Here is a 10693-nt window from a genome sequence, read left to right as displayed (position 1 = left end):
GCGGCGACGCCCCCAACCCCCCGCCTCCCGCCTCCCGCCTCCCGCGGGGAGTGCGCGAGCGCCTGGGCACCCTCGGGGTTGCCGGGGCCCCTGACGACCCCCAAGAAGCAAAGGTTGTCGTCAACCCCACTTCACAGGCAAGAACACTGAGGACGCCAGAGGCGAAGTGGCTTGCCAGCGTCGCACAGCCACCCGAGCGGGCCTAGTGCTGCGCCACACTCGTGGGGTGCTGGCCTTTGCAAGGGAAAAAGCCCTCCTCGCCACCCAGCGAGGTGACGGGGCCCTGGAGGCTGGGCTTGCGTCCGCGGCGGAGCCTCTGGCCTCCTCCCGCTGGGCCCGGACCTTGCGCAAGGGTTAGATGGGAACAGGATGTGCTTGGAGGTGTCAGACTGACACGTTGAGTAAGAGTCTCAGAGCACAGGGTTCCCTCGGGTGGCCTTCATTCCCCGCCCATGCAGCCTGTCACCCTCCACCCCCAGATGAGGCTTGGTGGCCACTCTGGCCTTCCTCATCCTGAGACTCTTCACTTCGGGGACAGCCTCCCAAACGACTGCCTCTCCAGTCAAGATGTCATCTCTGGACAGACAACAGGATCTTCACTAGAATGTTCGTGGCTGTGGGCAAGAGGAATTCGTGGTCCCCAGAAGGCTCCAGGCAGTCCGAGTTCAGACCTGAAACTAAGGGAAGTGAAAGACTTTCATCCCGGCAGGAGGCAAGATGCTGCAGTCTCTTAACCCCTGACCAGCTGTCACCGTGCGATCAGCAGCAGTGTCTCCCTTCACATCTGCAAGTTGACAGAGTGCTTCGTCACCCTTCTGTCACTTAACCCAACTCCCTGTGCAGGACTGTTATTTCTGTCTCTTGAGGAGGACTCTGAGGCCCAGAGAGGGGAAGTGTCCTGATGCGCGGGACTCTGGTGTTTCCATTATGACAATTCAGCTGACTCAAACTCCTCACAGGGGATTTCTCTTCCCATTTCCTCCTCCAAAAAAGCAGGCTAGCTAACTCAAAGCCCTGAGGCCCATAACCCAGGGGCCCAGGGAGAGCTTCAGGAGGAGTCCCTACCTTTGCCTGGGCTCCCAAGCCTAGCACATGTCCCGAGGCCCCATGCTGGGTGCAGGAGTACAGCAGTGATGGAGATGGGCTCCCCAGCTCTAATGGTGAAGGCGTGGTGGATGGTGCTTGATCCAGCTGGCAAGGGAGTGGGGGCAAAGTCAGAGAAAGCTTCCCAAAGGACACCTGAGCTGTGGCCCATCATTGGGACAGAAATGGACGAGGGTCCCAGGGTAAGGCAGGCCGAACCCCCAGTCTGTGGGGTTACCTCTTCATCCCTAGCAGCCAATAGTTCAGAGATTTTTAGTCTAAAATGGGAGGAAACAACACAAGCACAGTCTTTTCCTCCACCCATCTGTCTTGGGCTTCCCTGGGTGGGATGAATCCTGTCCTCTAAAGTGTATTCAGAGAGGCTCCTGAGAGGTCACAGGTGGTCTGTTGCTCAGCGTAGCTGTGGGGCCCTACGGCAGCCGTCCCATCCTCCCTGCTCCAAGGAGGCCTGAGGGTCCCTTTAGTGTCCCTGAGGCTCCTCTGGCTTCTAGGTGGCTTCTGGGAGCCTCTATTCTGGCTTGGATCCCACGCCTAACTTTCTTAGTTTTCTACCTAATTTTGCTGAAGCACATCCTCTAACAACCCTCCAAGAAAGGATGATTGGAAGGTAATTTCCTGGGTCCTCCCAAGTCTGAAAGGGTTTGCCTTAAAACTTCTTTTTTTAAGTAAGTGCTTACACCCAATGTGGGGCAAAAGCCTTTGTTTTTGACTGATATTTTAGCTCAGAATTCTGACCTCTCTGTTCATTGTCTTTGGACTGTTGCTTCTACTACAATCCAGTGTCCTCATTCCCAGACCTTTAGCTTGGCTGTTTGCCTTTTTCTTTCTCCAGAAGTTTCTAGTCTCATCTGTCTCTGGTGTCGGAAACTGTAGGGGAGGTTCCTTGGACGTTGGGGGTCTCTCTTCATTCTTGGACTGAGCCTTCCCTGGGGGCCATGCAACTCCTCACTTCCCAGTGAAACCCTTCTCCGGACACCCTTCTCCTAATTGTCGAATGAACCCAAGCTTGCCTCCCTTCTGGCCAGACACCTCTCCTCAGCTAACTCAGCCAGCATGTGAGGGTTAGGGGTGGGGAGGAGCAAGTTTAGCGAAAAAGATGTTAATGCTACATTTTCTTTTCACTCCCAATGAGAATAGTTTTTGTTGAGTCACATGACTCCAAAGTCAAAAGGTGGAGCTCCTGGCTGGCTCATTTGATGGAACATTCGTCGCTTGATCTTGGGGTTGTGAGTTCAAGCCCCACGTTGGGCATAGAGATTACTTAAAAAACAAAAACAAAACTTTTTTAAAAACCCACAAAATTCAAAAGGTATAAAGTATATTTAGTAACAAGTCTTTCCCACAACCCCATCCCTTGGCCATGCAGTTCCCCTCCCTGGAGACATCCAATATTAGTAGTTTCTTGTGAATCCTTCCAGAGACGCCAGGTATTCTGTGAAAATTCAAGTAAAAAAAAAAATTACCTGTAAGACAAGAAATAATGAGTATTGGCAAGGATGTGGAGAAAAGGGAACTCTGGTGCATTGTTGGTGAGGATGTAAACTGGTTGCAGCCATTATGGAGAACAGTATGGAGGTTCCTCAAAAAATTGAAAATGGAACTATTATATGATCTATTAACTCCATTTCTGGATATCTATCTGAAGAAAGTGAAATTAACATCTTGAAAACATATCTGCACCCCCATGTTCACTGTAGCATTATTTATAACAGCCAAAACATGGAAACAACCAAAGTGCCTACTGACAGATGAATAGTTAAAGCCAATATGGTACAGGGGCTCCTGGGTGGCTCAGTTGGATAAGCGTCCGACTTCAGCTCAGGTCACGATCTCACAGTTCATGGGTTCGAGCCCTGCATTGGGCTCTGTGCTGACAGCTCAGAGCCTGGAGCCTGTCTTCAGATTCTATGTCTCCCTCTCTGACCCTCCCTGGCTTGCTCTGTCTCTCAAAAATAAATAAAAATTAAAAAAAAAAAAAGCCAGGGCGCCTGGGTGGCTCAGTCGGTTGAGCATCCGGCTTTGGCTCAGGTCATGATCTCACAGTTTGCGGGTTCAAGCCCCATGTGGGGCTCTGTGCTGACAGCTCAGAGCCTGGAGCCTGTCCGGATTCTGTCTCCCTCTCTCTCTGACCCTCCCCTGCTAGTGCTGTCTCTCAAAAAAAAAATTTTTTTTAATTAAAAAAAAAAAGCCAATGTGGTACCAACCACACACACAGGAATATTATTCAGTCATAAAAAAAAAAGAGGAAATTCTGCCATTTGCAACAGCACAGATGGACCTTAAGGGAATTATGCTAAATGAGGTAAGTCAGACAGAGGTAGATAAACACTCTATGATCTCACTTATATGTGGAATCTAAACAAACAAATTTCAAATCCATAGGCACAGAAAATGGACTGCTTGTTGTCAGAAGTAGGTATGGGGGTGGATAAAATGGGTGAAATTGGTCAAAGGGTATAAACCTCCAGTTATAAGTAAGTTCTGGCGGGGGTGTGGGGCACCTAGGTGGCTCAGTTGGATAAGTGTCCGACTTCGGTTCAGGTCATAATCTCAAGGTTCATGAGTTCAAGCCCCATGTGGGGCTCTGCTGTCAGCACAGAGCCTGCTTCAGATCCTGTCTGTCTCTCCCTCTCTCAAAAATAAACATCAAAAAATAAGTAAGTTGGATGTAATTTACAGCATGGTGACTATAGTGAAACTACTATATTGCATATTTGAAAGTTACAGAGACAGTAGATCTTAAAAGTTCTCATCAATAAGAAAATTAATTATGTGTGGTGGTGGATGTTACCTAAACTTACTGTGGTCATTTCACAATATATACAAATATTGAATCTTGTTGTACACCTAACACTGATATGATGTGATTTGTAAATTATATCTCAATTTAAGTAATTTAAAAATTACATATATGTAAAATCTTTCCTTCTCCCCTTTTCTTTCCACAAATGGTAGCAGACTCTATGCCATATCCTACACCTAAAATTTTCATAAAAGATACTTCTTTTTTTGTATTAGTCCTTGAAAAGCTGCCTTATTGTTAAAGCTACAGAGTAGTCTCTGCAAAAATGCAGACTTTACGTAGCTAGCCCCCCAGTGATGGACATTTAGATTGTTTTCAGTTATTTGCTTTATAGTTTTTTGTGGTAGCAATATTGTTAGGATAGTTCCTAACAATGGAATTGTTGGGTCAAAGGGATTATTGTTCATAACAGCACTATTCACAATAGCCTAAAGTGGAAATAACACAAATGTCCACTAGCTGGATGAATGGATAAACAAATTGTGGTATATACACACAATGGAATATTATTCAGCCATAAAAAGAACAAAGTACTGGTATGTGCTACAATGTGGATGAACCTTCAAACAGTTATGCTAAGTGGAAAAAGCCAGATATAAAAGGCCATATGTTTTATGCTTCCATTCATATGAACTATCCAGAATAGATAAATCCATGGAAATAGAAAGCAGACTGGTGGTTGAAGGGGCCAGAGGAGGGAGGAATGGCGGCGGGGGGGGGGGGGAGGACTGCTTAACGGGTACAGTTTTCTTTTAGGGTGATGAAAATGTTTTACTTTTTTTTTTTTTAATAGGCTTCATGCTCAGCACAGAGCCCAATGCAGGGCTTGAACTCATGACCCTGAGATCAAGACCTGAGCTGGCGGGAGCTTCGATGGCTCAGTCGGTTAAGCATCAACTCTCGACTTTGGCTCAGGTCATGATCTTATGGTTTGGAGTTTGAGCCCCCGCATCAGGCTCTACACTGACAAATGCAGAGCCTGCTTGGGATTCTCTCTCTCTCTCTTTCCCTCTCTCTCTGCCCCTCCCCTGCTTGTGTTCTCTTTCTCTCTCTCAAAATAAATTAAAAAAAAAAAAAAAAGGAGAGCTGAGATCAACAGTCGAACACCTAACCAACCATGCCACCCAGGCAGCCCAGTGAAAATGTTTTAGAACTGGAGATGGTGGTTGCACAACATAGTGAATGTACTGCCTTGATCCATTTAAGATGGTTAATTTTGTTCTGTAATTTTCACTTCAATTCAAAAAGGGGGGTATACACATTCACAGTTTTGTAGATATTGTTCTACATGAAGGTTTACTCCTCCATCAGCCTATTTTCCCATAGAATTTCATTAAAGTTTTTAATCTTTCTCTATAGATAAAAATATGGAAGTCTAGTTTGATTTCCATTTTTTTAAGAGCGGATAACCAACTTTCTATAGGTCTGAGAGATCTATCCGTATTTCTTTTTCTGTGGGTATCTTTTCCCTTTGGCCCAGCTTCTTAGTGAGACTTTGGGATTTTTTCTTATTGATTTATAAGAACTCTTTATTTAGTTAAAAAAATTTTTTTAATGTTTTTCATTTATTTTTGAGAGACAGAGACAGCGCAAGCAGGGGAGGGTCAGAGAGAGAGGGAGATACAGAATCTGAAGCAGGTTCCAGGCTCTGAGCTAGCCGTCAGCACAGAGCCTGACGTGGGGCTCGAACCCACAAACCGTGAGATCATGACCTGAGCTGAAGCTGGACACTTAATGGAGTGAGCCACCTGGGTGCCCCAAGAACTCTTTATTTTGAAATGAGTTACAAGTATGTTGTTTGTAGCCAATTACAGTTTGCTGTTCATGTTTTGGCTTTGATGGTGGCTCCTTCCATATAGACTTTTAATATTTTTTAATGTTTATTTTTGAGAGAGAGTGAGAGCGAGCAATTGGGGGAGAGGCAAAAAGAGAGGGGGACAGAGGATTTGAAGTGCACCAACAGCAGAGAGCCCAATGCTCAGGTAGTGAACTCAGGTAGTGAGAACACGACCTGAGCTGAAGTCAGATGCTCAACTGACTGAGCCACCCAGATGCCCCGAGACTTTTATTGTTTTCTTAAAATGTTTAATGTAAATGAATTTATAGATTTTTTTCCTTTTTTAAGTTATCTTTTATGCCTTCTGGGTTTGGTGACATACTCAGAAGGCCTCTTTCACTCCAAGATTCTTCAAACTCTTCCCTTTGTTTCTTCAGTATTTTTATAGTTCACTCTTGTTTTTAACATTTAAACTTCTAACCCATGTGAAAAAACCAGTATGTTCTAATCATTTCAATGGCTGACTCTTTGTTGAGAAACATCAGAAAGAATGGAGCAAACTGTTCCTGGATACTATGTTCATCCCAGGACTCATCTGAGGAACTATGTGCAACTTTCTCATCTTTCTGCCTGAAACCAGATCTCAGCCAGAGATGGAGTCTGTTTGGATACTCTGCTGGCCCTTGGGCTCCTTGCCTGCATCCCAGGCTCTGAAGCGGAGCAGGACTGGGCTCCAATCCCAGCCTCCCCGGGGCGTTTCCTTTCCTGGTCAAACCTTCATCACTGAGGTATGAGATACTGATGGAAGGTGCAAGGGCCAATGAACAACAGGATTTCTCATCCTTCATTCCATGCCTTGAGTAAAGGCAACTAAGGTTCTTGCGGAGACTCACCACCTTGTGACCTGTATCAAATCACTTCATCTCTCCAAACCTCAGATTCTTCAACTGTAAAAGAGAGACAATAACACCTGCGTCATAGGGCTGTCAGGGGGATTAAATATGCCCAGTGCATAGTGAGTGTGCAACATAAATACTCATTACTTTTAAGTAAACTCTATGCCCAACACAGGGCCTGAACTCATGGCCCTGAGATCAAGAGTTGCACGCTCTACCGACTGAGACAGCCAGGTGCCCCGAGACTCTAATTGTTCATTCATTTTATTTGGTAAATAATACTGAACACTTATCAATGCTGAACACTGTTCTAGGTGTTGGGGATACAGCAGGAGCAAAATTTAACTACTGGTAAAGGGAAGACAATAAACAAATAAGCAGGTAAATATATGTGTCAGGCAGTGATAAGGGCACCTGGGTGGCTGTCAGTTAAGTGTCCAACTCTCAATTTTGGCTCAGATCATGACCTCACAGTTCTTGGGTTCAAGCCCAGCGTTGGGCTCCATGCTGACAGTTGGAGCCTACTTGGAATTCCCTCTCTCTCTCTCTCTCAAAATGAATAAACTTAAAAAAAAAATAAGAGGGTGGTGGGGGAGAGAATGATGCAGGCAGTGGTCAGCCAGGCAACAAGGGAGACCTTGCAGTTAAGGTAGTCACAGTTCATCCAGTGACAGACATTTCTACAGGGAACATAACATTATTGTTTTTCATTAACCTGTTTTCTTGGCTAATTCCTGCTTCCAAGAAGTTGACCCTCTTATGCTTCCATAGAATTGCCAAGTGCTCTGATGGAAGTGGCCAGGTCTGAGAGCTGATGTAACTGTTTGCTCTGTGTTGCTGTCCCATCTGTGCTGTTGCAGGGTTGAGTTGGGGACTTGCCTATGAGCTGTTCTCCCAAGGGCAGGTGTGAAGCCACACAGAGTTTTTAGTTTCTATTGTGAGTTCTGGCGTCAAGGTGAGCATTACACAGGTCCAGTACTCAGGGTGTGCATAGGAAGATAAATAAGAAAATCCTTCAATTTTGTGTTCACTGTACTCTCAGGAGATGAGAAGCCCAGGCCTTGGGGCACACAGAGGAGGGCACAATGCTACTTACTCAGAGTGTGGCAGTGAGACAGTGAGCAGGGAGCTCAAGCTGGGGCCAGATGCAAGGCAATCAATTCTTAGCAACCCCAGCCCCCAAAGGGGGCCCCCTTCCCAATCTTCCCAACCAAAGTCCTGAGACAGGCTCTGACTGGATTGACTGTGGTCCTGTGCTCATCCCTGGTTCACAGTGGCCTGGAAGATACATTATATTGATTGTCTGGGAACAGCAGGGCTAATATCAGAGAATGCAAAGCTGCAAACCAGAAGTAGATTAGGAGCTGGGAAGTTCCTCACTCGCCAAGCTCTGGCCCTCCTTCAACGTCTGGGCCTTTGCACATGTGGTTTCCTCTTCTCAGAAAACTTGTCCCTCAGCTCTGTCAGGCTGACCTCCAGGTCTCCAAACTTCTTCTCCTAGTGGCCCCTTGCTCTCTGGGCAGGGCCGTCGCCGCCACGGATTCATTTGGTAACTGCCAGGTAGGTCAGTCTGACCCCCACAATCACCGCAGGGCCTGCGGCCTGGCCTGTCTTGAGGTGCCCTTACCTCGCAGGGGGAGCTCAGGGAACGTCTCTAGGAAAAGGGATGCCGCTCAAAAACAAGCGCGCTTCCATCCTCATGCAAACCCCCTCCTGGCCATAAATGGGGAACGCCTGTATCTCACCCCACTTGGAAACCCACCTAGCTTGGGGCGCAAAGACTTGCCTGCGCCCTCCCGTTCGCGCCCCAGCCACAGAGCAGTCGGCTCAGGGTCTATAGACACGCTCGCGCGTGAGGGCGCCCACGCATGTCCGACTACACGCAGGCCCCGTTCGTCGCCACAAACAAGCACGCGCAAGCGCGCGGACGCTCCGATCAACTCCCCGCTAAAGGCTCACCCGGAACAAAACGCACGGTGCGCGCACGCGCGGCCCAGAGTCCCCGCCCACTCCTGGCCTCGCCCGTCGGGGGCGGGGCGCTCTGGGCCGGGTCCTGCGGCACCGCCCGGGAAGCTGCGCGAGGCTGGGCGGCCGCCGCCACATCCTCCTCCTCCTCCGGATCCGGGCGAGCAGAACTGGTCCAAGGCTGAGCCGAGGGCTCCAAGGGCGCTGGCGGAGCGGAGCACCGAGCCATGGCGCACCAGACGGGCATCCACGGTGAGGGAGGATGGTAGGGGGCCGAGGGTCTCCGCTCAAGGCTGCGCTCCCTCCCTGGCGTTCAGTCATTTGCTCCTCCCTGGCACCAGTCTGGGGAAGCTTCCTGTTCTCTTTTGCAGCCGACGGTAGCCTGGGGTGGGCATATATGGGGGCGTAAGACTTACTGTGCATAGTTGAGAGTGGGTGTGCATGTACGTACACAGCTGTAGTGGAAATATCTGTGTGCCCATCTGAGGGTGGAGGTGCCTGTGTGTGCCCATCTGTTTATTTTTTGTTCCTTTCTGAGAGTGGGTGTACCCGGATGTGCACATCTGGGGGATTGTGCACACATGTGCACTTGTGTGTGCAGTCCTGTGTGTGCACATCTGGATGAGATGCTTGTGTATGTCTAGGGTCATTCATGCACATGCACTAATAGCTGATTGAATGGCCACTGTCGCATGGAACCATCTTTAGGCATCAGTGTTTTGTGACTGTGTGCACATGTCTGTGGGTGTCTGTGTGCACAGTTTGGGTACATCTCATTTGTTACCACGGATGCGTGTAGCAGATGTGTCTGTGTAAGGATTGTATGGTTTTGCATCTGTATGAGGAGGGGGTCCCTGACCTTTGGCTCTTCCCAGGACCCTCACATACTTGAGCAAGCTAGACTAGGGAAAACCTGGGACAGGGCCTTCAAAGTGGGGTGGGGAGAGTTGCCAGCCTGACCTTGACCTCTGACCTCCCTACCATTTTCCACTCTGATCTCCTGAATCTGCCCCAGCCAGGGTTAGAAGGTTCCAGCCCCAGACTGAAGGCAGAGAAAAGGGTCCAGATATGGACTATGTGAGGGAGGGTACTGGCTTTAGAGACTCAAGGCCAGCTCCCCCTACTCCAAGCCTCTCCAGCCTAGAGCATTACCCCCTTCCCCAAGGGCCTAGTTTCCTCTTTATGCTGGCTGGGGAGAAGCAGCGGCCAAGAGCCAAGTGTCCTGACCCCTCCTGGGCCTCAGTGTCCCCCTCTGTCCCTAACCTGGGAAGACTGCCTGGCCTGTGGGAAAAGCCCAGGCTGCTTGCCCAGACAGCCTGGTGGTTTGGCCATCAGCCATTCCTCCCACCACACCAGGATCCCCAGCCCGGGGACACCACCACCATCGACCAGCCTGACTGCCTGGATCTCTACTTGTCTTGTGGTTGTGGCCACTTGGTGGCTAGACCGCCTAGAGGGTTTCCCTGGCCCCACCCCACAGGACCAAAAAAGGCCAGAGTCTGGGTCAGGGACAGCCTCCTACCAGGTGGGCCATCTTCTCCAGAAGGAGCTGGAGGAGCTGGAGGGGTGGCTTCATGACTCAGCCCACAGAAGGGAACAGCTGCCCCCTGGACCTGCCCCTTCCTTCCCCTTTGTCTGGTCACTGCTGCTGCCTCCATCTGGGAGGAGATCGGAAGTTGTGGCCCATCCTCCCTGCTCAGGGCTGACAGGTCGTGTGGCCAAGGTGCTGTCTCACTCTTTCATTTCCCACGTGGTGAGACAGGCCCGGCTAGGGGATCACTGGGGACTGCCCGCCCCCCACTCTGCCACCAGCCCTCCTGCCTATGAGTAGCCCACTCCTTCCCATTTCTGGCCTGGGGAGGTGGAAGGTGAGATCAATCGCCCTGGATGCCCAGATGCCAGCACAGTTATGGCCATACCTGTGGATCTGGTGACCTCAGGGCAGGGCGGGTGGGAAGCGTGGGGTGGGGGTGGGGGAGACTTGTAACTTGAAGCTTATGGGGTGGGGGAAGGGCAGGGCAGCAGAAGCAGGGGCAGAGAGGTGGGGGAGCATGAATCTTTGATGACAGAGGCTCAGATGTCCCAGGCCTGGCCTATGGATTATTGATGGTGGCTGAGGAGTCATGGGGGGGGGGGTGTCTCTTCCAC

General features: G+C 49.5%; 1 protein-coding gene and 1 long non-coding RNA gene across 3 annotated transcripts in view; one reads left to right on the top strand and one right to left on the bottom strand.

The window, feature by feature from the left end:
- Positions 1–2405: 2405 nt before the first annotated feature.
- Positions 2406–8566, bottom strand: LOC115273137. Its single transcript, XR_003900707.1, has 3 exons — positions 8343–8566; positions 6578–6631; positions 2406–2536 (listed from the first exon to the last, which is right to left on the bottom strand). It is a non-coding gene; the product is annotated as an uncharacterized LOC115273137 (long non-coding RNA).
- A 24-nt stretch (positions 8567–8590) lies between these two features.
- The window catches only part of LOC115273135 (twinfilin-2), an 18070-nt gene continuing 15967 nt past the window's right edge, over positions 8591–10693 (top strand). The window contains exon 1 of one of the 2 annotated variants that reach the window (XM_029916042.1): positions 8591–8797. In XM_029916042.1, coding sequence (XP_029771902.1) covers positions 8773–8797 — 25 coding nt within the window. In that variant the 5' untranslated portion in view covers positions 8591–8772. The remainder of the gene's footprint in view (positions 8798–10693) is intronic. The other variant, XM_029916041.1, reaches the window with a different exon arrangement.

This window comes from Suricata suricatta, chromosome 12, assembly GCF_006229205.1.
Source record: "Suricata suricatta isolate VVHF042 chromosome 12, meerkat_22Aug2017_6uvM2_HiC, whole genome shotgun sequence".
NCBI lineage: Eukaryota > Metazoa > Chordata > Mammalia > Carnivora > Herpestidae > Suricata > Suricata suricatta.
This window is presented reverse-complemented; position numbering and strand designations above follow the sequence as displayed.